This window comes from Lonchura striata, chromosome Z (genome assembly GCF_050655825.1).
Source record: "Lonchura striata isolate lonStrDom1 chromosome Z, ASM5065582v1, whole genome shotgun sequence".
Taxonomy (NCBI): domain Eukaryota; kingdom Metazoa; phylum Chordata; class Aves; order Passeriformes; family Estrildidae; genus Lonchura; species Lonchura striata.
The window spans coordinates 39,597,476-39,623,280 of NC_140740.1; the positions used below are offsets into that span (position 1 = coordinate 39,597,476).

Here is a 25,805-nt window from a genome sequence, read left to right on the forward strand (position 1 = left end):
ATGGCTTCCGTATTTCTACCAGATGATGTCTCAATGCGTTCATGTTGTGCAGCAGTTCCACAGTGAGTACCACATACACACCCTGGGTTTACTGAGCACATACAGGAAGATTTTACATGTGTGCCAAGAACACACAGGACTGTCTAAGCAGAAGCAGCTGATCCACAGAAATCATAAACCAAGGTTTTGCAGCTTCTAGGTAATTTTAGATTCACTGGTTATACAAAAAAAAAAAAAAGTCTGCTTATGTCATGGCTGCCTTTCAGGACACATGCATATTGACTGTGCCTTCAGAGATTATTGCTGCATTATACAGCACTACTCTTCCAACAGTCTACCAGATACTCACAAATCCTGGAAAAGCCAGCCAAAATTCTGTTTTTTAGCCTGCACATAATTTTTGCATGGGAAAAGGAGACTTGATCAGGGATCCTGGTTCCACAGACACTCTCCATATACTGAGATCTCCAAAAAGGCTACACTTTAAACTGACATTAAACTCATCCTGGGTGGATGTCTATGTCTCTTCATAAGCTGGACTATAGACTGCTAATCAACCAAGCTGCTGTATGAAGAGAGACAAATGCTGCATGACAATCCACTTTCCATAGAAAATGATAGAAGGTTGTGGTGTCTCCCTCAGTGGAGATACTCAAGAACTGCATGAATGCAATCCTGTGCCATGTGTTCTGGGATGACCCTGCCTGAGCATGGATGTTGGACCAGAAAGGTTGCTGCCTTGCAACCTGACCCATTCTGTAATTCTGTGATTTTAATGTAAGGATTTCAAGTGCTTCAGGGTCCTGTGAGCTAGCAGGAGGATACCCAATTGAGGCTTTGTTTAACTGATTGGTTCCTTGCTTCTGACAGGTATCCAGAGATTTTTACTAGAACTGTGCCCCTAATCTTTTATGTGGTCTTGTACCGTCTTGCCAGCAGCTGTCTTCACTGGTGGTGTCAGACATTCCCAACACAGAGGTCATTGAAGAGATATCACTGGCAGCTGGAGAACACTGAATTATGTGCCCATGACTTCTTCAAGTCTTCTGTGCTGACAAAGTTACAGAAGGATACACCTTACAAATTTTTTTTACATAAGGATTACGCTGTTTGCCCTGTGGCAGTAGAGAAAGGATGCATTTTTCTCATCTGTTTGCCTACCTTTTTAAATGTCAGTAGGAAGGTCTGGGAAACATGCTTCAACAAACAAGAGCAAAAATAGACATAAAGTACTGATCTGGATTCACGAATGGACATTTTGGAGTAGCATCAGGTCAGCAGAGCCATCTCTAATGTGGCAGAGTGACTGTGCTGACTATCCCTAGCCCAGCCATGGCCATAGGCACAGCACAGGTCCCAGCCCAGGTACTCTGACACTGCTGAAAACCCCCTGGTAAGAATGGGACTGAGCCTGTACTGCATTGCCATGCTGGGTGGCAGTTCTAAAGCGCAGAGAAGCCATGGACTTCTGACTCCAGAGTGACATAGCTATGGTTTGGGTAAATTCAGCAGTGCATCAGCTTTCACCTCAGTTGCTGTTCTCTCAGGACTGACTCCTTTCAGTTTTATAGAAATAAAGAACCAGCCAGAAGCTGGCTGTCTCATTCAAAACTGCATAGTGTGACCTACCGCAGGAGTAAGCCTCATCAGTTTCAATTTCTACAGAGGCAAAAATCTTTTAGTCTTGATCTTTTGTCAGCAGCACGAACACACAGAAAACTCAATATTGCTGCAATTATTGTTCTTTGAATGGCAGATTCAGAGGAACAGGTTTTAAAAAGGAAAAAAAAAGCAAGAAAATAAAAATTAAAAAAGCAAGGAAACAACCCACAGATCTGTCAATTGTGCAAAATGCATTCCTACACTGCAAGGTGGGTGGTCTGCTTTGGAAGTCGTTTGGTTTCAGCACAAACTGCCACAAAAGATTAGTGATGTGTGTGTAAATACAGCAGTTTGATGGCCGCATTCGAAACACAGTGGCTTACCTGTGTATTGAATGATGTTTAATACAAGTACTCCACTAACTGGCCGTCAAGTGGGAAGCGCCACTTCATCGGAAGTGGCACTCTAACATCGCATCCACTCTCTGTCAGGAATTTAAGTGGCATTTTAAAACTGAGATGAATAGGCTCTCATTTCCCACACAGAGAAACAGATGCATAAATCTCACAAAAAAATTATATATTCTGGGAGTGGAAAACAAGGTGTCTTTCAAGACTGAGCAGCAAGTAAATTGTCCACCTTTAATGACTGAATTACTAACAAGATGTAAAACCAAATCAAGCCCTTTTTCAGTAGGTCATTCAGTGCACAAACCTGGCTGAAGTATTTGCAGTACCAAACATGGAAATTCCTTTTCTTTTTTGGAAAACAACTAGACATCACGAAAATGTCTTTTCATTTGGAAATTGACTTTTGTATCAAACACAAAATGTTTTATTATGTACTTTGTAAGTGTGAGAGTTGTAACTAAAGTAAACAAAAATTCTCACTATTCTTACAGCTGTGTTAATGCAAAAAACACATGAAAGGGAAGTTTAAGGTTCTGTCTGGTTTAGCTTCAAGTTAGAGGAAAGTGTATTTAGGTGGGGCTTATATGACCAAACATTATGGCTGGTTTCAAATAACTTAGGTAGATTCTACTTTTGACCAATTCACTTAATTTTTTGTGTTAAAATTAGTTGTCCCATTGGCTCTGAGAATTGAAGTTCAACAGCATTCACGGAACAGCAATTAAGAGCACCCTCTTGTGGTCATTATTACGGATGTTAATTAAATCTTTTACGGTAAGCTGTTAATGTATCTGCTCTCGCATGCCAATACAGTACTCAGAAAGTTTATTAAAATATACACATTAATATGCTGTACATGATTTTTTTTTTATCTGCCCTAGAGATTTAACTGCAAGGTTTTATCTTGCTTATTCACCAGAAGTTGTATGCTTTTTAATAAAAATATTTTAACATTTCATGCAGCTTATAGCACAGTAATTCCTTTATTTGTGATTTTCAAACTGGCAAGGAAACCCTCAGAAAGGATACAAAAAAATGATAGAGCAGTAACTTTGGTCTCCATTCCAGACAACTTACCAAAAACTATAACAGAGGATTGAATTAATGTATAGCTGCATTAAGACAATCTGTTGAGAAGGAAGCAATGTGGCTATTGTAAAAGTGAGTCATGATTGATTGATCTTTACAGAACTGTTGCAGTTCTCTGAAGGAATCATGGAACATGTAGACTTTCCATTTAATCGTAACTTTTCTCAAGATGCTGAAGTATGGAATTTACTCTAATACAGAAATTAGTATCTGATAGCCAGTAAACATAAAACACAGGTGGAAGAATATTTGAGCATATTATGGCAGGTCCAGTTAAGCTAGCTTTAGTTGGACTATATGAAAACTATGGCATAAGAAACTGTCAAAGGTAAGGGACAGATGGAAATAGTCTTTACAGAAGAAGATTAGGAAGAGTATCTTGAATCTCAAGTAGCCAGCAATCCTGCTTCATCTGCATTTAATTTCCAAGCACACCCCCTAGACACGGGCTACACCTCAAGAATTTGCCATATAATATTAGTATCATACTGGTCTTCATTTAATCATTATGTTGCATTAGTAACAAAAGTTCTTGCTACCTGCTCCCATGACAGGATACTATTTACTGAGTCCTCTGGAATTTGCCACATAAACGTATGAGTCAACAAAACTGATGTACCATATAAGGAAATTTGCAACCAGGATTCTGCCTGGTTATTACAAGAATTTTATGTTGTAATAGGAGATTACTGCAATGTGCAGTTCTGAGCAATCACCTTGGGGAAAGTAAGAAAGAGCAAGGAAGCAAGTTTCACGGTATGAAGTCAATTAATGGAATGATGAAACAAACAAAGTATTCAAATTATCAATGTATTAGAGAAGAAACAGAGGTTGTGCTGTATGTACCATGAGAATTTGGAATGTACCATGAGAAATTGCATTGCTCAGAGAAAAGAGGGGTGGCTAGTACAGACACACAATCCAAGACCATGGATGTTTGGGGTGCCTTCTACAGGCACTTTCAGATTTTGGTAGACACCAAGGTAAAAGTTAATGAATCTGTGAAACGTTGCTGAGACTTCATCAACTCTGCTTTTCTTGCTTTCTCGGAAAAGTGAAGGAACAAAAAAAAGTTGAAACAAATAAAAATATTTCAAACATTATCTAGGAAAATGTGCAACATTCAGAAGAAAAAATGCACCCCCAAAACCAGAAAAACAAGAAGTTAAAGATGGGACTTGAGGAAGAGTCAAACGTTGACAGATGAAAATCCAAGCTGGTAGAGTTCAACCATGCTGCCATACCACAGAAAGACCTAGAGCACCTGTAGACTCATGAACAAGTAACATATCCCTCCTGGCATGGGACTGTTCCTGTGGTACATCAGTTGCAGTGGCTGGCAGCTGAGTGTGTCAAGTCTTCAGGTGTTAGACAGGATGCTTTCCTAGACAGGTGACAATGCTTTCACTCAGCAGTGAATAATTTCATTGCCTCCACATTCAAAGAGGATGCTGAAAACTGGAAACTGTGACCACTGCTATAAAGAAAATTTTCACTGAGCAAAAATCAAGTGCAGTCTCTGGCAAAAGAAGTGTCATATCACTAGATCAGTAACTATATTCCAAAATCACTTAACTAGATTCCAGATCTAGTCAGGAAGAGAAAAAACTCCTTTTTTCCCCCTCTCTTATTTTTCATCCCTAACGACTTCCCATGCTCTAGGCATATCATGGTCTTTCAGGGAAAATAAAAAAGAGGGTTACAGTAAATGGCAAAGCTCAGTGTACCTATGCTACAAAGAGAACAAATTCTAAAAAAGTTTAATCTACACAGCTTTGCCAGAAACATTTGGATAAAGTGGAAGTAACATAGCGATGTAATATATGCCAAACCTGTAAGAAAGGAGCGAGTGGCATCATGAATTCTTTTTACAATATTTCATTCATAAACAGTTCCAATTTAATCAGAGGTACTAAAACCCTAAAATCTTTGGAATCCATTCTTCCCTGTACCAAGAGAGAAATCAGTTAACATCACACGTTAAATTGCTATGGTCACTGCTCCTGTTTCTGGCAAGACAAAGCCAAGTTTTCACACTGGGGGGCTGGGGGGAAGCAATAAAAACTAAGACAACAAAATCAACCCACTGAATTAATCCCAGTAGCAAGACCCTGATCAGAAACTATTTCCTGATCACGTTGAAAAGATATGTTATGTGTAGTAGATATAATTCGTGCCATTTCTAGTGTGATATATGTGATATTGAATATTTGTTGGAGTATACATGTTTGTATTAGGAATTCCCCCCTACCCTTGCAGGCGAGACCTAATGTATATTAGAACCCGATTTACACATAAAAGGATGTGGCTCGGCCAGGAGATGGGCCATGTCTGGAGAGATACGGGGACCCCAGGTGCTGATCATTGTGTGAACGACCCGAGATGGATATCATGGAAATCCCTGAGCAGATACATGTGAATGCAAGTTCCCTTAAATTTCATCAAGGGATTCAACAACTCAGACACTGAATTGTTCTTCTTCATCGTCAAAAAAGAAAATCTTATTAACCTATGGACTCTGAATGGAAGAAAAGACTGACTGCCAAAATATTGGCTTCAGGTGGAATTTTCCCTATAAAAACCGTTTGTGCCAGGATGGAGGTATGTGGGCATAGGGGAAGACCTCTGCTGAGGCTGACTCCTTGTTGCACACCCAGGGCCGACCCCAGGCTCGGCTCTGTTCTTTCCTTGTGGCTGGCTAGATAGAATTTGATTGCAAAATAAATATTTTTTCATTTTAATTTGGCTGGACAAATTTTCATTTATAACAGATACAATCAGATTATGTTCAAGATTCAAATTCTGTGGATGGTAGAGTCCCTCAGAAGCACCTCCCACTGGTCCTGCACTCCTAGGGTGCTCAAGCCATGTGTTGGGTCCATATTTCTCTCACAGGTAGGTTGGTATGAATCTAGAATGCACAGTCACTAAGATCAATTCCACATTATCCTTCTCCTCTTTTATTTCAATGAGCTGAAATTGTCACAGGTCCTGATAGTGTCTGTCCTGAAAAGCAAGACTGGGGCCTGGAGGCACATAGGGACAGCACCGTGAGATTAATTTACCATGTGATTGCAGCTAACACTGGGAAAACAAACTGGAGAGAGAAATCTGATCAAACCTGTGGACAATGGCATCAAAATGTTTTGCAGAGATTTGCAAGGACCAGAAAAGACATATTTTGCTTAAACCCTGGTAACTGGGACATGATTTTCTTGCTGCAGCACAATTTGTTAGCTGTTTTATGGTCTTCCATTCCAGGTACTCTGCACACAGGAACAAGTCATGCTGACTTGGAAAAATAGTAAAAAAATCTCTGTATATTATGGCTTAGGGAAAAAAAAGGTATAATACACTACACAATATAAAGTGGTAATCTGAGGAATTTTAAATACTTACATTCCCCATCTCCCTAAATACTTCAGAAAGACTTGAATTTTTAACTTCTCTCCAGAACACTCAGCCTTTCATCATCAGTACCACTAAAGCTCATGTCTCAGAAATGCCCAAGATGCTCTTAATAGAACAAAAAAGTGACTAAAGCATTCAGCAAAGTTTCTTGATGTTTCTAACTTGCAACAGGAAAGCTTCTTGCATGGATTAAATAACTATCCATATAAAAATACTAGGAGGGAGAATAAATCTGTCAATACACAGATCCCATCATATGCAATTATTCCTTGCATACGTGGGAAAAAGGCCCCAAAACTTGAATAGTTCAACTTTATGACAGCTCAGACCGGTCCTCAAACCCCTTTCTGTATAATCTCCTCTGCCAGCCACTGGTGGAGCAAGAAAAATATCCTAATCTCTTAGTTTCAGAAAAAAAATACATGTTTTCCTACAGTAGTCTTTGTCCTTTGTATTGAAGATAACAAATCACCAAAGGCTGCCATACCACAGCTACAGAACTTGTTTGGTGTTTTGCTACAGTTTCCTACTCTTTATGTGCATGGAAGAGAAAGATGGCTTTTTCTGTTAAAATACTGGAAGAGGATTTCTCTTTCTGGATTGCCAGTCAATAGCAAAAGTCTGCCATCATCTTTGTAGCAATCTCTGAAACAGTAAACAGCATCTTTTCATCATGTGGCCATCAACACTTTCCTGTTCACAGATATGAAATGTACATTTTCTATTGATATTAAAAGCCAACATATTAAAGTCCTATTCAGGAATAAAACCAACAATTCTTGTACAATGATAGCAAATAAAAGATATTTACATTGTAATTTCAAATTCTGTAACCTCCTGTAATAAGAAAATGATAACAAACTTGTATTAAGATCTCCTGTCAGAGAACAATGCCAATTTTTGTCTTTAAACATTGCACTTTGATTCTTGCCTGTTTGTTTCAGATGTGTTGCTTAGGCATTCAACATGTTACATGTTTACTCCATTATCTATCTGTTCAACCAAGATTGCAAACATCAATTGGAGTACAATAAATGGAGCGTGAAGACAGGCCACATTACTATGAAAATCCTCTCCTACAGGTAGTGAGCAAAGAAGAAAATCTCAGAGAGATGCCAAACCTAATTTACTCAGCATGTCCCATTCTGTCCAACAGGATGATTGAGTGCATATCCCTGATCCATGAGCTATGGCATAGGTGAATTCAGAAAGAAAACATACAAATCCAAGCAGGTACACTATCTGGTTTTAACAAGTACATTTTGCTTTTCACCAAGAAGCCAACAATATTTCTCTATTTATTTATTAAATGTAACATAAGAAACAGGTGTATGACACTAAAACACAATGGAAACAAAATCACAAAATGCATGGTATTTTTTCCCCTACATTCCTAAGGATGCAATTGAACTATTCTCTCCCATTCAAAAAGCATTTGAAATCACTGGACAAAATCCAAAGCCTTAGTCATGCTCAGAGGCAGCAGCCCAACAACATGTGTGTATTGGCCAGTCAGCCGATTAGAATTAGAATGTGTCTAAAATTGATGCTACCACATGAACCATCAAACAGAGGGAGAGGGACAGGTGGGAGAGGAGTAAAGAGATTTTTGTCCACAGCTGCTCCTTCAAAAGACAAACTCATAGAAAAAGTAAGACTTAGGTCTGTTTCTCATGGAACTGGTATTTTCTACTAAGGAAGGACAAAAGGATGGTTTGGTTGTAGGTATGCAACTGCAATGCAGCTGTATGCATACTGCTACTAAGATTTTGAGGACACAGAGAAAGAAGTATATCATGAGGCAAAATAAAATACATGCCCAGAAGCTGCTCCATAAGTAATTCCTGGTCTAGATGAACAGTGAATTTGGTTAGAAAGACCCCATCACACAGGCTTATTGCTATCATGTGGCTCAGTGTGATTTTCCTTGAATACAGAGGAAAAGGTATACTGCCTCTGATGAAGAACCTATTCAGTCCAACATCCTGTTTCCACCACAGGACACAGGCAAACGTCAAAGGAAGAGGAAAAGCAAGGCAAATATATTATATCTTCTCTGCAACACTCCCACAGCTACCAACTGCTTTCAGCTCAGGGAATTTCCTGAGCATGAGGGGGTGTTCATTCATTAACTCTCAACACAGTCCTCTTCCAAATACATGGTCCATCTTCCCTGCATCCTAGTGAAACAGCCTGTATTCAGCATGACATTCAGAAAGGCACTAAACAAAGAACAATCTTCTCTTGCTTATTTAGACCTGGGCTCCTGCTACTGCAAATCTGATGGTTTATACTCAGAAACTGTCAGCTGGCATCCACCCTCTACAAGTTACATAGGATGTGATGGGCCTCATGCATCCTCCCTCTTTGGAGAGAACTCCAAACCTCAGCTGTCCCTTTCAAGGGACACAAAGTCAGACAGCCGAGCATCCTTGTTATTCTTTTCTCATTTCAGCATTTGCTTTCTAAGAAGCAGGAAACACAACAGGGAACAGTACTCATGGTGTGAACTCACCACAGATTTCTGGAGTGCCATAAATGTATTCCTGGTTTTGTTCTCTGTCCCTTTCCTGGAAATGTACCTTGCTTTTCCAAACACAAAGATGGCATTAATGCAGGGCATATATACTTAAATCTCACTACTAAGTGGCAACAACTAATTCAGGTATTCCTACCTTTTACGTAAAGATATAACAGTACAGTTTATGTAAAGATATAAAGTTATGACATCATCTTGCATTTATCTACTCTGTATTTAATCTAGTTTTTCACTGCCTAATTACCCACAACTCCTTACAGATGACCCGCACCCCATTCTAACTTAAAAAGGTTTTGCACAGTCAGCAAACATTCTTGCCTTGCTGCTCACTGTTTCCTCCATGGGAGTGATGAATTGTGAAGCGCTGCTCAGCTGCCTCCTTGCACTCAACTCCTCATTGATGATGGTCTCTGTGGCTATGAAATAATACACATCTGCGCTTGACAATTAATGACATGGCTACCAGGAGGCAAGGAATGTTTGATACTACTTGGTATACAGAACCTGAAAAACTGTTTAAAACACAGATATCATTATAATTATTATCTCATGTGCACACATTAAGCCACATGTGTTTAATATTAAGCACAAATATTGCATGACCAGAGCAATGCATATGAGATAGTTTGTAACTCCTTGCTAATATACAACTATTAGTTTTATTACCTTCTCTTGGCAATGAAAATTAGGCGTATTGTATTTGATTCATTCTGGTCAGAAGCAGAGCTGGGGAGAATATTCTGCTTTGATTGCCCTGTCAGACTGCCTCTGAGAAAAAGAAAAAGCCAAACATCTCTAGTAGATACTTCTAAAACAGTTTTACTTAACACTTGCATACATAGTTGTGGCCCACAGCCAATTTTATTTGAACACCTTGCCCCTGAATTTGCTTTTGTTTATCTATTCTGATTTCCTTTTAATCCTAATTCCAGTATGGTTGCATAACAATAATGTCCTTTTGCCCTTAAAACCCTTACACAGGGTCTCAAATTTGGCTTTGCTTTAAGGCAATCATTGGTTTATGAATGATACAGAACTATTTGTTACCCCACAAGCACAACTCAGTTCACTACTCCCTGAATGTCTGCTCCTACAAAACAAGGAAGAAAAGACACCAGAATAGCATAAGGAATCCAAACATACGTATGTTTGCTTTTCAAGCAAACATTTACATTTCCAAGACATCTAGTAAACACTTTTCTTCTATCTTTTTTTTATTTTACTTGTTTCTACGTGTTTATTACTCTGTTTGGAACTCCACTGTCAGTAAGTCAGTCCAAACAAGGGAGTAATGAGGTTGGAGAAACGTATGCTCATACTGTATAATTGCATAAGCTGCTTCCTGTATGCTGAGGTTACGATTTGCATTTTCATCTATTAAATACCTTGTATTCTAGATCCTTCTCTCTGACTGTGAAACGTATTTGGACATCTCCACTGTGGCACTTTTCCAACTTTATACAAACACTGGAAAGCAATCTTGCTGAAAGCAGACGGTTTAGTATGACTTGGTTATTAATTTTTAAGGAAGACGTTCTGTGATCTGCGACAAGAGAAGTATTTTAATTGATGGGAGGAGCTACCTACTACTCATACAAGTATTAGAACCACTTAAAATGTCTTCATCTGCATTTCTGTAGATGTGTGTGTACATATATATATATATATATATATATATATATATATATGGAGATATATATAAATTTCCCAGAAGCAGGATGTTCTTTTCTCAGCGTTCATAGCACACTCTGCTGGCTGTTGTCGAAAGTTAATGCCAAGCGAGGACGACAAGCTAAAAAGATATAAAATGTTTTAGGACACAGGAGAAACACAATCCATGCAGGTAATTACCGCGGGCATTTGAACGGAAAGGCACAAGGGACGTATTCTGGGATCGGCAAGGAAGGGTTGGGAGGAAACTAGCTTAGTTTTACGGAAGAGAGCAAGCTTTTCTTTTTTTTTTTTTTCTTTTTTTTTTGGGGGGGGGGAGGGGGGTGTATGGGGGGTAGGGAAGGAAGGCTTCTCCTTGTGCTGAGGTCATTCCGTCTCAGCATGGAGGCCGGGAGCACGCATCTGTGCCAGTGCCTCCATTTCCGTTCCTTCAAGGAGAGGGCAGGCACTGCCTGACGGGCGGGCGAGGATCACTGGCTGCTCGGCATTAAGTGGCTTTATATGAAAGTGGCTTAGAGCCACATTTGCATGACAAAGCCATTTGCGCGTCCCTCGGCAGTAAGGGAGGCTGCAGCCTCCATTTATCCTCCCTTGCACGGAACACGCGAAACCAATTAAGGCAGGACGGGGATTTTGTTAGGAAAGCGCTCGGTGCCGGTGCCGAGCGAGGCTGGCACCGCGGCGGGCTGCGCACAGCAGGCGCAGGAGTGGGGAGAGCGCTCCAGCGGTTTTCAGCGCAGAAAACGTGGCCGAGGCCGTTTCCGGCCGAGAACCGGCCTCGCGCGGGGCTGCGGCGAGGCCGGCCCGGGCGGACAAAAGGGGCATTGCTGGGTGACGCTGCTGAGGAATTCCTGCCGGGCGGGGCGGGATTTATGGCTTTTTTTTTTTCCACGGGGCCGCTCGGGCCCTAGGCGAGGGACGGTGCGGAAAGCGCAGGGTCATCGTCGGCTCCCCTCCCCCACTGCGTTCCCTGCCCGGTCCCGCGGCCCCGCTCCCGGTCCCGCCGCCCCCCTCGGCCCACACCGGCCCCCCCGGGCCGCGCGCGCCCCCCACCCCCACCCCCGCGCGCCACGCGGGCCGCGGGCCCCGCCCCGCCGCCTGGCCGCGCGCGCCCCCCCCTTCCCCTCCCCCCCTCGCGCGCCCTCCCGGCGCGCCCCGCGCGGCGGCGGCGGGGCGGGGCCCCCGCCCTGGCGGCTCGCGGGGATGGGCGGGGCGGCAGCTGCGCGCCTGCGCGGGCGGCCTCGCCCCTTCTGTGGCCACCCCCGCCCCCCGCCCTGCGCAGGCGCAGTGCGGCGGCGGCTCGGCGAGGGGAAGGGCGAGAGCGGCTGCCGGAGCGGGGGGGACCACGGGGCTCCGTCGCTCCCGCCGCCGCCATGGCGGGCGCGGCCCCGGGCCACCAGCAAGACCACGAGCAGGAGGTTTCGGCCGCGGCGGGCGAGCGGCCGCACCTCTCGGCGGCGGCGCTGGCGAAGATCGAGCGGAACCGGCAGCGGGCGCTGGCACTGCGGCAGGCGCGGCTGGCGGCCCGGCCCTACCCTGCCGCAGGTCGGATGGCGGCGGCGGCGGAACGGGCGAGTCCCCGCGCCCTTTTTTCTCTTTTTTAGGGGGGAGGTTTCGAGAGGGGAAAGATGCGGGGAAAGGGGGGCGCCGCCGGCAGCGAGGCGGTGGGGGCGGCGGAGGGGGGGCGTGGGTGCGGTAGGGTGGCTGGATGGGGTGGGGGTTGGGGGGGAGAATCCGCCGCGGCGCGCGAGGCCCCCCCCCTCCCCCCACATGTGTGGGGGAGGGGGGGCTCTTGCACGCGCGCGCTCTCCGCGCGGCCCCCCGCCTCGCGCGCGCGGCGCGGTGGGGGCGGCCGCGCGCGCCCCCTGCCGGCGGCGGCGCTCTAACGCAGCGCGCGCCTCGTTTGTGCTCCCGCAGGCGGCGGCGCGCGGGCGCGGGCCCTCCCCAAGGTCGTGGACACGGGAGGGGGATTCTTCCTGGAGGAGGAGGAGAGCGAGCAGAAGGAAGAGCGCGGCGCCGGCGAGAATATCGTGCACCCACCCGGTAATTAGGAAAAAAGCCTGTAGGGAGAGGCGGGGAGGCGGCGGGAGGAGGCGGCGGGGGAGGGCAGGAAGGCGCGGGGGCGACAGTGAGCCGGCTCCGGCCGCGCCAGCGGGGCGGGATGGATGGGCGCCTTTTTTTTTTTTCCCGGGCTTTTTTTACTCTCCTTTCTTACCCTCTTTTTCTTTTTTTCTTTTTTTCTTTTTTTTTTTTTCTTTTACTTTTTTTTTTTTTAATTGTTGCCAGCCCATTTTCTCCTTCACACGTTTTTCTGGATGTGCTCGATTAGTGGCGCGTCCGATTCTTTTCAGCAATTAATCGGCTATAGCAAATGCGCGGTAATTAAAAATGAAGAATTTTAAGCCGCGGAAGTGGGACGCAGCCAGTACCCTTGGGTATAGCACATTTTAATTTTTTTTTCTCCTCCATAAACGTTATTTTCATTATTTCTTTCGGGGAATTTATATTTTAAGACCGACATAAAGGTAAATCTTCGCGGCTTCGTCGGTTGTGGGAATTTTGGGATTTATGTGACCGAAGCGGTGCTGCAGTGCCAGCTTTTATCGTTATAAAACGTGCTGGCGCCAAGTTACTGATCGTTCGGTGGAGGATTTCAGCACATTGCCTTGCGATATTCTCCCCCCCCACCCCCCCACCCCCCCCCAAAAAAAAAAAAAAAAAAAAAAAAAAAAGCAAATGGAGAAGTAAGGGTCCCAAAATAGATCGACTTTCTTCTCTGGGATTGTCTTTGTCTTGCTTTGTTCTGCTTGAATCAGCTGCGGGGCTGTTGGTGCAGTGTATCTCTTTGTTAGAAATCAGCACCAATTTGATTAACAGTGTAAACAATTAGCAGCCCTGCTTCTTTGGATGGGTAATGTTTAATAATAAATTAAAGTAGATCTGGGATGCCTTTACACTGGGCGTATTTTTTGCTGTGTAATTCATAACGTCATTGTCTTAATAAAATGTCTTCGTGTTCGGGAGCACTGCCTTAAATGATGGAATGTGATGTAAGAGTATGAAATGACGGTGAAGTACTGAGCATTCGGCTGTCGCTAGTAGGACTGAATTTACATAAAATGTCGTCTTTGCTGGAACAGATCTGCTATAAATGCAAATGCAATTAAAATACATGGTGCTGCATGTTAACCATTAATCTTCTGCTTCAGGTGTTCCTAAAATTTCATAGCATTGCCTTGCTTTCAGATTTCAAAACTGTATAGAAATGTTAATTTTCTGATAGAATTCCAATGTTACCATTCAAGGAATGTTCCTTATAGCTGTTGTTCCCCGAATCAGTGTTTCTTGGTGTCTTGGAACATAAAAACAGATGGTGATGACGCTGGAGGTGATCCGCCCGTTGAGGATGCGGCCAGAAGCAGTAGCTGGCGCTGAGATGAGTCTGGGCTTGGAGCAGTGCTGAGAGGGCTTGGGGAGAGGATTGTAGTGGAGCTCCATCCCCATTCCACTCCTAGCAGCTCTCTGGCCATCCACCTCCGTTTCTGCCAGCTGGAACGGACAAGAACCTTGCCAACTGCCCCAGGCTTCCACTGAGCTCGTTTAGGGAGAGGCAGGTGTGGCTGAGCTAGGGAACAATCTGGAGCGGAGCTGAGAGAACTATGATGCCAGCGCAGCTCCTGTAGTTTCCTGCTCTGGCCACCCTCTTCAAACTGAATCCCTTCTCTGCTTCCTCCCGTTTCTGCCCGCATGTTCTCTATAAATCAGGGCATAATTTGAGATGGTCAGAGCAGAGGAAGTGGAAGGAGAGGATTTGAAGCTCTTTGTGGGAAGAATGTGGAGAATTTTTTTTTAACAATGGCTAAGTTAAATATACATTTAAATGTTAAAGTTAAGTACTTGAAACGAGAAAATAGTCCAACATTCATGGAATTGTGTGGTAATGGATTTGAATTTGTACTGTATTCTGAAAAGCTTTGATAGAGTGAAACTAGTTTGTAATGTGCTTATCTGAATTCTAGTAAAATTGCCTGTAATACCACTTCTAGATGCTTGTTTTTATCATTGTAGTCCCTTTAAAAATATTTCTTTCCACTAGCACCCGTACTAGAATTTGACTATCTTATCTGTGGAGACTGTGGCAAAGAATTCATGGACTCCTACCTTATGCAGCACTTTGATTGGGCAACATGTGATAATTGCAGGTATTACAAATAATCAGAGGAGAGAAACACTATTTTACATAAAGATTGCTGGCTAGAGTTCAATGAGTTACAGTCGTTTAAAGAGACTGTCAGCAGAGAGACATATTTCAGTAACTTTAAGAAAATGTAAATGAAAGGTGACTGATACCCTGTGCAAGTTTCATTATGGAATTGAATCACAGATTGTCTCATAAGCCTGCCTTAGGATAGGGGACATCAGTGGATTTTCATACAACATTATGGAAATAGGATGTTATGAGAGCAGTTGGTGTGTTCATCAGTGTGAAAATTTGTCTTGCTGCAGACTAGAGCCATTTGAAAACGTGGTGCAACACAAATATATGCTCTGAAGTGGAGCAGGGGTTAGGAGAGTGTTTGTGGTCCCAGTGTTTTAACTCAAGTGAAGTTGGTACTTTGGTCAGCATGGGCGTGCTGGAAGCACAGCAGCCAAAGGGCAGAGCCCCCATCGGAGGTTACTGGTTGGCCTGCAAGGTAAGCAGGAGTTTGACCTTGAGAGGAGAGCAAGTTCTTATCTTTTAACGCAGAAAACGCTCCAAAAGCCATCAAGATAACAAGGGCAATGAAACCAACTGCAGCAGCCGGCTGCCCATGTGTGTAAGAATGAATTGGATGAATGAAAAAAAAAACAGGAGTTTGTTCTGGAAGCCTACACATGTACTGCAGGGAGTGGTTAGGGGTGTGCACGTGGTGTAGGCAATTTGCAGTCGTGTTGGAAGCAAAGTTCTGTTTCAGAAGTTACAGTGGGTAGGAAAAGGATGTTGGGGGACAGGACTTGGAGTCCAACCTCTGGAGTCTTAGGGTCTAAGCTGTTGTAGCTGATGGCTGGAGTGTCCTTGGTGCACTGGCTGCAACTGAACTTTGAATTCTAGTAAAGCTACATTTACAGCAGTACTTCCTTGATGGCCGTTGTTAGCACTTAGTGTTTGGCAGATAGTTTGGCTCAAGTGATTCAAGCTGTACTTCAGTCAGGATTGCGTAAACTTAATTTTTTCCATTAACTCAAATGCTGCTGTGGTTACAGAGTTTTTCATTATCTGGTAAAGGCTGCAGAGCCTTTATGTTTTCTCTGCCTACTATCATGCATTATAGAAAGAAGTGGTCTGTGTTGCTAATCAGCTTCTGAGCTCTAGAAGCATATGGAGTATGTATATTCTCAGGTGATAGGACCTGCCTCACATTATACATTCTTTCTGTCGACCATGTGAGGCTCATACTTCAGTCCTCTTGGATTGCATCTGAGTTAGGTGAATACATGAATTTATTCATATTCATTTTAAGTTTCAGGTTTTTCCTCTTGTAAGAAAATAAAAGAAGATCCTTTATAGAAAAGCAGGCTTCTCAGTCTGTGTTTGCTGAAATGGGCAAATTTTAAAACTGTTTATTTCAGTAAATCTAGTCTGGAGTTCAGCTAGGCTGTTGGAATCCAAATTTATTTGCATGTATGAAAAACTGAGGGTATTAGGGCTACCTGTATTTCAGGAATGTTAGAAGGGATGGGAATTTAGATGTTAATAACCTGTGGTTTTAGGGTGTAGCTTTCTCATCATTATTTTACATCTTGCAGAGATGTTGAAGATAAACATAAGCTTATTACAAGGACAGAAGCAAAAGACGAGTACTTGCTTAAAGACTGTGACTTAGACAAGAGGGAACCAGTGCTCAGATTCATTGTGAAGAAAAACCCTCATAATTCACGATGGGGTGAAATGAAACTTTATTTAAAAGTACAGGTATAGAAACTTACTGTGTTTCAGACCTTTTTATACCTTCATACAGCTTTGTCACTTGGTACCTGAATGGTTTTGTCAAAGCTAAGTGTCTTATGTGTAGTTTGTTATAGTTAAATAGTTGCAGTCCAAGTTTTGAAAATGTCTGGTTTTGAGAGCATTTTAAAGATGTTCATTGAGCAGAACTTCAGTGGGTTGCACAATTACAAGTCACAAAGCACGTGGCCCTTCAGTTTTACGCTGAAGTGCATGGGGCAGCTGCAGTTGTGTGTGGCCCTTTGCAGCTGTGTTCACAGCTTTGCCTGCAGAGGCAGCAGGAGAGGCAAGTGGATTTTCCAGGGCTTTTGTCATTTCTTGTTCAGTCCTTCATGGGAATCATACTGCTTTAGTAAAATACGGGCAAAATTAGAGCTGGGTTTAAGTTTTCCTAAGTTACATCCAACTGATACTAATAACCAAGGTTGCCTCTTCTTGTGGAAGGACTGCAGTCTTCTGAGTCAAAAGCAGATACAGGTGGGAGGTAATGGAAGATGGGTTAGTTTATGTGTGTGTGGAGAGAAAATTAAATTTGTAAGTTAGAGTAGTTCACTTTTATAATTTTGGGGGCGAAAAAAAAAAGGCACTTATGTCCATCCTGTAGGTAATCAAGCGTTCACTTGAAGTCTGGGGTAGCGAAGAAGCATTGCAAGAAGCAAAGGAGCTGCGCCGTGATAGCAGAGAGAAGATGAAACAGAAGAAGTTTGACAAGAAGGTTAAAGGTAATTCATAAAAATTACATACTTCAGTACCTGAAGGGAAGTTTAAACCTCTGTCTGCATCTGAATAAATTACTGAGAAAATATTCAGTGTGGTAAAATGGAGGTTTTCAAGACTGAGGGTGAGCCTGGAGCAGTCTGGTGTCACCTCATAGCTGACTATTTTGGACAGTGTTGGACTGCAGGACTTGAGGTCCCCTCCAGCGTGAATTCCCCTGTTCTGTGAACGTGATGCGACAGAAATGAATTACAATGGTTCATTATAGTGTTTTTCACATTTTTGGGTATATATGGCACCCAGGATGTGCCATGGGTTGCTTCTGATACTTTTGACTTGTGGAAGACGGATTTTTATGGCAGTGTGTTATAATTCTGCGATAGCCTTCAGGTGGAATGACTAATGAAAATAGGTTTTCCTGTTCGCAGGATTCCTATGGGCTGTCTTTACTGCAAATTGCTCTACAGGTTTTTTCTCTGATAAATTAGTATTTAGAGGAGTATTTGATGGGTGGGATCTTTTGTACCACTTAGAGCATCCATGCTTTGTTTGGGGGTGGTGTTTACAAGGGCAGAAAGCTCACGCTGGCTGTTCTAGGGTTGTCTGAAGGAGGTAGAACTTGGGTCTGCACAAATAACCTGTCTGGGCCATTGATTTTGTGTGCACAGAAGGACTGGCGGCAGACTGTAGCCAAGATGCCAGAGTTCAGTGCAAGTACAGTCCTCTACGTGACAAAGTTTGCAGCCTCTGAATGGTTTGGCTCAAAATGTGACCACATTTTGCTGTTCAGTATTCTTGCCACCCGCTTGCAACGTCCGGATAATATCTTGGGCCCTGCTGCCAGCTTGTGTGCTCTATAGAGCCCACAGATTTCACTGCAGATGCTGCAGAGGCAACTCATATTATTGGGCATAAAGCTTAGAGAATGCCAAGTCATTTGGGAGGCTTACTGTGACCTGAATGAAAATGACTCTTTCTTGGCCATGTAAAATAGATGAGGTGTTCAAAAAAACCGTTTTCTTTATGTTCCACCGATCCCTTTTGGATATCTCTTAATGACTTTGTGTGAAAAGGCAGCAAGCAACACATCCTTAGTCCAGATGGAGAATCTTTGCCTATAAAATCCCATGACAGTATAGTTCTTGGCCTTTAAAATATGCAAACAAGGTGAGGATTGCAGGGCAAGTCAGAGCTTGTTCTTGCAAGAGCAGATTATTTCCCAGACCTGGTGGAAGACAGGCAGCAAGCATATTGTCAGGCCTCAGGAAGCTGGTTAGCTCGAGTTCTATTGAACACTATTTAAGATTTATTAAAATCTTAAAATTTTCTTGTATTTTTTACCAGAACTCCGCCGTGCTGTGAGAAGTAGTTTGTGGAAGAAAGAAGCCAGTATCCATGAACATGAATATGGACCAGAAGAAAATATTGTTGAAGATATGTATAAAAAGACATGCACTGTTTGTGGCCTTGAATTAACTTACGAGAAGATGTAGTGTTAACCAATTTTTTAATTTGACTTTTTTTTTAATGGTATTTTGTATTAAAGTCAAATAAATGCTTATTATGAACAAGCTGTTGCCAAATTCTGTGTAGCATTATATTTTTCAGTTGCGAGAAGCTCTGTGAAGAACAGTAGGCTTTAGCCTTTAAGCTAGATCGGAGGGTAGAATATAGTAAGAGTTCTAAGAGTTCAACAATTGGTTATCTTCTTGGTCAAAAGTTAAGTTTGTATCATTGTACATGATGCACTGATGAAATCAAGGTGAACTTTACATGGGTTTTCTGCATCCATCAGGAGGGAGGCTCATTATTTTCTTTGTAGTTTGGTTTTCAGTTACTGCTCATGGGCGGGCAGAGGGCTGATAGAGCATTACTTCTGGTGGTGGAAGGCCATCTAATGAGGCAGGTTCTCCTTGGGCTCAGATACACAACTTCATAAAGGAGAATTCTCTTTTAAAAGGAAAGCTGCCTGCTTCCTTGGGAGGTTCTGATACATCTCTACTGTATTTTACAGGATAGATCCTTAGGTGTATTCTCTACTTTTTTTTTTTTTTTTTTTTCTTGCCAACTTATGAAGCAGAGACCAAGGCAAGGGTCAAGACCTGTCCTTGGGGCAAGAGTGAAGTAGTGTTCCATGGTAGAGCTCTTTCAAATGCACTTGAATGATAATTGCTTTCAGTAGAGTGAATTTTTTTTAAGGTTTTAAATTTTAAATTCACATTCTTGCAGCTGTTGGGGGATGCATGTGGTAATTACTGAAGTGAAGGAATATGTTCTGAAGTAAAGGATCATGTGTGGCTCTACATTTATTGACCACTGTAAATATGGCAGATTCCGAGGACGTCTCTGGAGACTTCCTTTGTGAGCCTTGGACACTATAGCTGTGCAGAACCGAAATTTCAGTTGGAAAACTATGACATATTTGCCAGTATGGAAATGTGGTGTGATGTCTCCCATGGCTGGAGTACTGCAATGATGGTCATAAGCTCTTCAGGACAGGCAGACAAGCAAAGGCTGTGAGGTGACTGTACATTAGGGAGAGTCTTGACTACAGAACTCAAGGGCCGTGATGATAAGGTTGGGTGTCAGTGGGTAGGGATCAGGGAAAGGCCAACGAAGCAGACATCCCAGGGGGAGTCTGTTACAGACCACCCAGACAGGATAAAGGGGCAGCCTCTCTAAGAGCTTGGCTAGCATTTCACTACTGCTAGTCCTTGTTCTTGTGGGAGGCTTTCACTTGCAGGATATCTGCTGGAAAATGCAGAGAGGAGGCAGTCTAGGAGGTTCCTGGAGTGTTTGGAAGACAAGGGACAGCTGGCAAGTGAGCTGTCCTGGCTCTGGCCAGGACAGTTATTTGTTGCAGTAGCCAGGAGGGGTGTAACCCAGACCTGGAAGTTATCCTGTAGTGCCTCACACCATACACGGGGGTGGGTGGGCAGAGGGGATCCTTTTCAGTCAGGGTAACATCGGGTTTCATGGGGTGGGAATTCGCATGTGAATTGATCATCTTTCCTGTGCAATATTAATATCAATATTGATACTGTTTGTTACTTACCTCACTGCTGTTTCCAGTAAATTATTATCTCAATCCTTGATTTGTACCTTTTGTGCCTCTAATTCTCATCTACTTCCTACTGGGAGGAGCTGAGCAAGTTGTGCATGGTTTAGAGTGTTTCAGTAGAAATGCTGAATTGGGGAACGCCATTCCTAAATTACAGCATGACCATATCAGGGGCAGTGGCCTTGTAGTTCTGCTGTTTATGAACAGAGAAGGGCTGGTGGAACATATGGTTGGAGGCCATCTTGGGAGAAATGACCATGAGATTACAGTTTTCAACCCTTGGTAAGTAAGGAACAAGGTCAACAAAACCTCTGCCTTGGCTTTCTGGAGGGTGGTCCTTGGCCTATTCAGAACACTGGTTCAGAGAGTCCCTTGGAAAACAGTTCTTAATAACAAAGGGGTCCCATGAGGACTGGCCATGCTTTAAAGAGGAAATCTTGGAAGGCAGAGGAGCAGACTGTCCCTGTGTGCCGGATCATGAGCCATCATGGAGGAAGACCAGCCTGGTCTTCCTGTTCCTCCTGGCTGAACAGGATACTCCTGCTGTAACTCGGGGAAAAGAAGTTATGACCCTTGAAAGAAGGGGCAGACAACTCAAGAAGGGTACAAGGATAATGGTAGTGAGAAAATTAGAAAGGTGAAAGCTTGGCTGGAACTGGCCACCACTGTGAAATATAAAGTGTTTTTATAAATACTTTAAGAAAAGGAGGGTCTAGGAGAATCTCCATTGGTTATTGAAGGGTTGTGTATGGGAGACCATCGTAATTAAGGACAAGGAAAAGGTTGAGGTACTTGGGTTCTGAGTTAGACCCAAGTCCATGGGCCCAGATGGGATTCATCCAAGAGGGAGCTGGCAGGAGAGCACCCTGAGCTGCTCTGCATTGTCTGCATCAATCCTGGATAAGCAGGGAGGTCTGAGCTGACTGGGTTACCCAGTGTGATACCCATTCTAGAAGTGATGGAAGGACGATCCAGGGAGCTACAGGCCTGTCGGCCTCTGTAGTGGGATGGAATAGATCATCTTGAGTGTGATCACACAGCATATGCAGGGAAACCAGGGGATTGGGCCCAGCCAACACATTTTTGGGAAAGGCAGGTCTCGCCTGACCAACCTGATGTCCTATGACCAGGTGATCTCCCCAGAGGGTGAGGGAAAGACTGTGGATGTTGTCTACCTAGAGCTGAGCAAAGCCTATGACACCATCTCCACAGCACACTCCTGGAAAAGCTGGCAGCCCACGGCTTGGACAGCAGTGCTCTTTGCTGGGTTGGAAACCAGCTGTACAGTCAGGCCCAGAGAATGGAGGTGAATGGTGTCACATCAGCTGGGGGCTGGTCACTAGTGGTGTTCCTCAGGAATTAGTATTTGGCCCAATCCTGTTTAAAATCTTTACTGATGATCTGTATGAGGTCAACTGTGCTCTCAGCATAATTCACTGATGACAGCAAACTGTGGGAATGTTGGCCTGCTGGAGGGCAGGGAGGCTCTGCAGAGGGATCTGGACAGGCTGGATCAATGGGCCAAGGGCAAAGGTGTGAGGTTCAGTAAGGCCAAGTGTTGGGTCCTGCCCTTGGGTCACAACTCCATGCAGTGTTGCAGGCTGGGGCAGGGTGGCTGGAAAGAGGCCCAGTGGAAAAGAGCCTAGGGGTGCTGGCCAGCATCCAGCTGGGAGTGTGCCCAGGTGTCCAAGAAGGTCAATGGCATCTTGGCCTGTATCGGCAATAGTGTGACCAGCCTGGCACTGGTGATGCCACACCTTGAGATTTGTGTCCTGTTCAGGGCCCCAGTTCAGGAAGAACACTGAGGTGCTGGAGTGTGCCCAGAGATGACTGGTAGAGCTGGTGAAGAGCCCAGGACCAGCTGAGGCAACAGGGCTTGTTCAGCCTGGAGAAAAGGAGTTTCAGGTGAGACTTTACCCACTCTGCTACTCTCTGACAGGGGGCTGTAGCCAGGTGGGGGTCAGGCTCTCTGCACAGGCAACCAGTGACAGGACAAGAGGATATATGGCCTCAAGCTGCACCAGGGGAGGTTTAGGTCAGACATCAGGAAGACTTCTTTACAGAAGGCATGACTGGATATTGTAATAGGCTTCCTAGGGAGTTGGTGGAGTCACCATGCCTGGAAGTGTTCAAGGAAAGACTGGACACTGCTGTGCCACAGTCTAGCTGACATGGTGATGTTTAGTCATAGGTTTACTCTGTGGTTTTGTCAGAGGAGACAAGGTGCCTGGGAAGGGCACATGTTTCCAATAATATAGGTTGTCACTTTTTCCATGTTCTCTTCTGCAGCTATGCAGTAACCTGCCTGCCCACCAAGCAGAGGATTTAAGGCCTTGCAAGACCTAAGAATGTGGCATAGGGACTTGGCTAGAGAAGGGAGGGTGGTCCCAGCAGGGCTTTTGGAAGTACTCCTCCTTGTCATGGTTTTACAACTCAGTGTTGTCTTGTGCTCTTAAACTCCTGTCCAGGGCAGATGGGGATGGGTGGTCACTGACTACTGCCCTTCTGTGGGCATGCTGTAGCCTCCACCCCACCCCACAGCAAGCACCAGCCCACACACTCCTGACCGCCTGCAGCGGCACTTCCCTTTCCCAGAGCACAAGAGGTGGCAATGGAGAGGGAGAATTTCTACATCAGTAGCTCCTTGCACCTAGCAGCACATATGCTTGCCTCCCATGGCTGCAGGTTGGGGAGCGTGTTAGACCAGCTGTAGTGCAAGGAGGTGAAGATTTGTGTATTAAGTCAGGGTACCAGCACTGGGAAACCAAACTGCTAGGGCATCAGTACTGGGAAACAAAACTGCTTCACACCCCTCTGCATTTAACACAAGCATAACCCAGCACGACTACTTTGCTTCAGTGTCTCCCAAACAGATTGGACAAAGACTCTCAGCAGCAACCTGCTTCACTTTAATTTATTGTTGTCTTTATGTGTGCATTTTTTTCCAACCACACCATATTTCTACAGCATCTTTACACTATCCACCACTTCATATTTCAGCAGTTCCAAGTATCTCCAGTTAGCTGCTGGTATCATTACATAAGCATTTCACTCTTTCCTACAGATCCAGCCAATTTCCCAGTCAAGTCAGGTGTACACCGTTAGACCTAAATGAAGGTGAAGGTGTTCAACAGAGTCAAGAAATGCTATCAAATCCCATGCTCAAAGCTTGGTATGATTGGAAGGTAAATCAATTTTGAAACATCGCTATTTGGTTTTAAAACACAGGATTACACTCAAGCATTTGGAACTGTATCCCCAGCATTAGTATTTGTCGAGGCTCAAAGAAAGTTATAAGTTTGCAAGTTCTAACTGCATTACCAGTTTTACAGAAGTCACATTTATAGTCAGAACCCTCACCATTAGTTAATATCAGAACTTATACTGACCCAAGCCAGTGAAAAACTATTAAACTCCAATTAAAACCTTTAAAGTATTAAATGTTTCCTAAAAATAATAAAAAAAAAAACCTACAAGAAATCCTAATTGATTACTCAAGAACATTAACATAGAAAGATCTGAAGCCTAAGTCCGTGCATGACTGACAAAATCCTTGCATAAAGCAAATTTACAACAAATAACAATACACCCTGAAAGAATGGCGGAGGGGGGAAATCAGTCAAGTCAGAAAGGGCAAGCAGAAAAAGTAGAGGTAACAGATCTAAGTCTATGAGGATATATAGGGTTGCTACAAGCCACACACAAAAATCAGATGAACAGTCAAAGCAAAATGTTCAATTTTTTACCCTCCTTGCTTAGTCAGGAGGTCAATGTACAGATGAAATGCATTTCTAGGTATAATACCTAAAAAAAAAAATTGTATAGGAACAAAATTACTCGAAGCACGTAATTTCCTAAGCTAAAACTAAACAGCACTAGGTATGAAATTCTTCAAAACATTCACCTGCAAAATGCAGAGACCATAAACAGCTTGGAAGCTCCCTGCACACTGACGGACCTGAGCACCTAAGGCAGCGTCTCTGCTGTTCACTGCGCTCACTGTGGTACAGAACACACTGGTTTGGCCCTTATGTACCTTATGTTACTGGCCTAACTCAAAGCTTAGCCTGCTCTACTTCAGTTGTGTTCTCAGTCTAAGCCTCCCGTAATGTATCAATTCCGCATTAAAACACATGGGAGCAATGTGCTGCTGTCACATTTTAAAGCGAAGGCAGGCTGCGTAGCAGATGCAACAGTTGTTGCCAAGCCAGATGAGGCGAGAGCACTTGGTTCATCCATGGTCACTAAGGAAAGATTTCTGGCATCCTGCAGGTCCAGCCCAGAGCAAATGTGACAGTCCAGTGAGTTACAAGCTGGAGCTCCCAACACCCAGGTAAGGCTTGCAGCATGGATGTCAGAACTTTGTTCCACTCCAACTCTTGCTTACTGTCTCTATTTATCAGTGAAGACTGCTACCAAGAGCAGTTCATGATTTCTTGACCACAATGCAGAAAGAATTGCATTCTTCAGAAGTGGTCCATGAAGTCTGTCTAGTGTTTATAGATACTGTAATAAGACACTAGACAATACATTTAAAAAACATATTTAAATTGCATTTTATGTTCTTTTAAATGGTGAAAATCTATCTAGCTTGGTAATAAAACAAATTTGTATGCTCTATGCTACTTTGAAAATGTGTTTCACATGCCCAAAGTTAAGACACTTTTCCTATGTCATATACTAGAGAACTTATCCCACTGCTCACTGAGAAGGTGCTTCCCCTTTCATACTCACAAAACACTAATAATTGATCCTCATTTCTGCAATTAATTGATTTAAGGGACAAGCAGAGGTAAATTCAATTGCTTGGGGTTGGCTTTTTTTGTTGTGAGGTTAGGAATATTTTGGGGGGCAGGAGTGTGCCTGATTTTTATACAGGCAAGAGGGGAGAAATAAAATTACTATAACAAAGAGAAGAGTCAAACTAAATTAAAAGACAACAAAAAGAATTAATACTTTACTTCACAAATATCCCCTATTAGTCATATCTTTTAAGGCTTACAATGCTTACACAGTTTGGTTTTTTTAGAACACTCTATTGTTTTATATAGGAGCACATGAAAGCCAGTTTTAGTAAAAAAAATTCTTCCATCCCCATTTTAAGTTTTGCCATTAAAAAAAAAATTAAATTTCACTAAAGTCCTGCAGGTAAGACTCTGTCCACAGATGATCCCTCAAGCCTGCAGAGCACAGAACTGCTGAAACACAGCCAGAATGTGGTGGTCCAGTTCAGCTGTAAACAGGAGGTTCTCTAGTGTCACCATGTACTGCTGGATTATCTGGTGGTGCTGGCAGATAAAAAACAAAAACAAACCACAT

General features: G+C 43.5%; 2 protein-coding genes across 2 annotated transcripts in view; one reads left to right on the top strand and one right to left on the bottom strand.

Annotated features, from left to right (window-relative positions):
* Positions 1-12,012: 12,012 nt before the first annotated feature.
* XPA (XPA, DNA damage recognition and repair factor) lies at positions 12,013-19,008 on the top strand. Its single transcript, XM_021537121.3, has 6 exons — positions 12,013-12,267; positions 12,640-12,765; positions 14,819-14,924; positions 16,510-16,675; positions 17,313-17,430; positions 18,770-19,008. The coding sequence occupies exons 1-6, from the start codon at positions 12,096-12,098 to the stop codon at positions 18,916-18,918; spliced, it is 837 nt and encodes a 278-aa protein (XP_021392796.2). The 5' UTR covers positions 12,013-12,095; the 3' UTR covers positions 18,919-19,008.
* Positions 19,009-23,382: 4,374 nt separating this feature from the next.
* Positions 23,383-25,805, bottom strand: part of NCBP1 (nuclear cap binding protein subunit 1) — a 30,949-nt gene continuing 28,526 nt past the window's right edge. Inside the window, exon 23 of the mRNA XM_021537122.4 lies at positions 23,383-25,774. Within this exon, the coding sequence (XP_021392797.1) occupies positions 25,661-25,774 (114 nt within the window). The 3' untranslated portion in view covers positions 23,383-25,660. The remainder of the gene's footprint in view (positions 25,775-25,805) is intronic.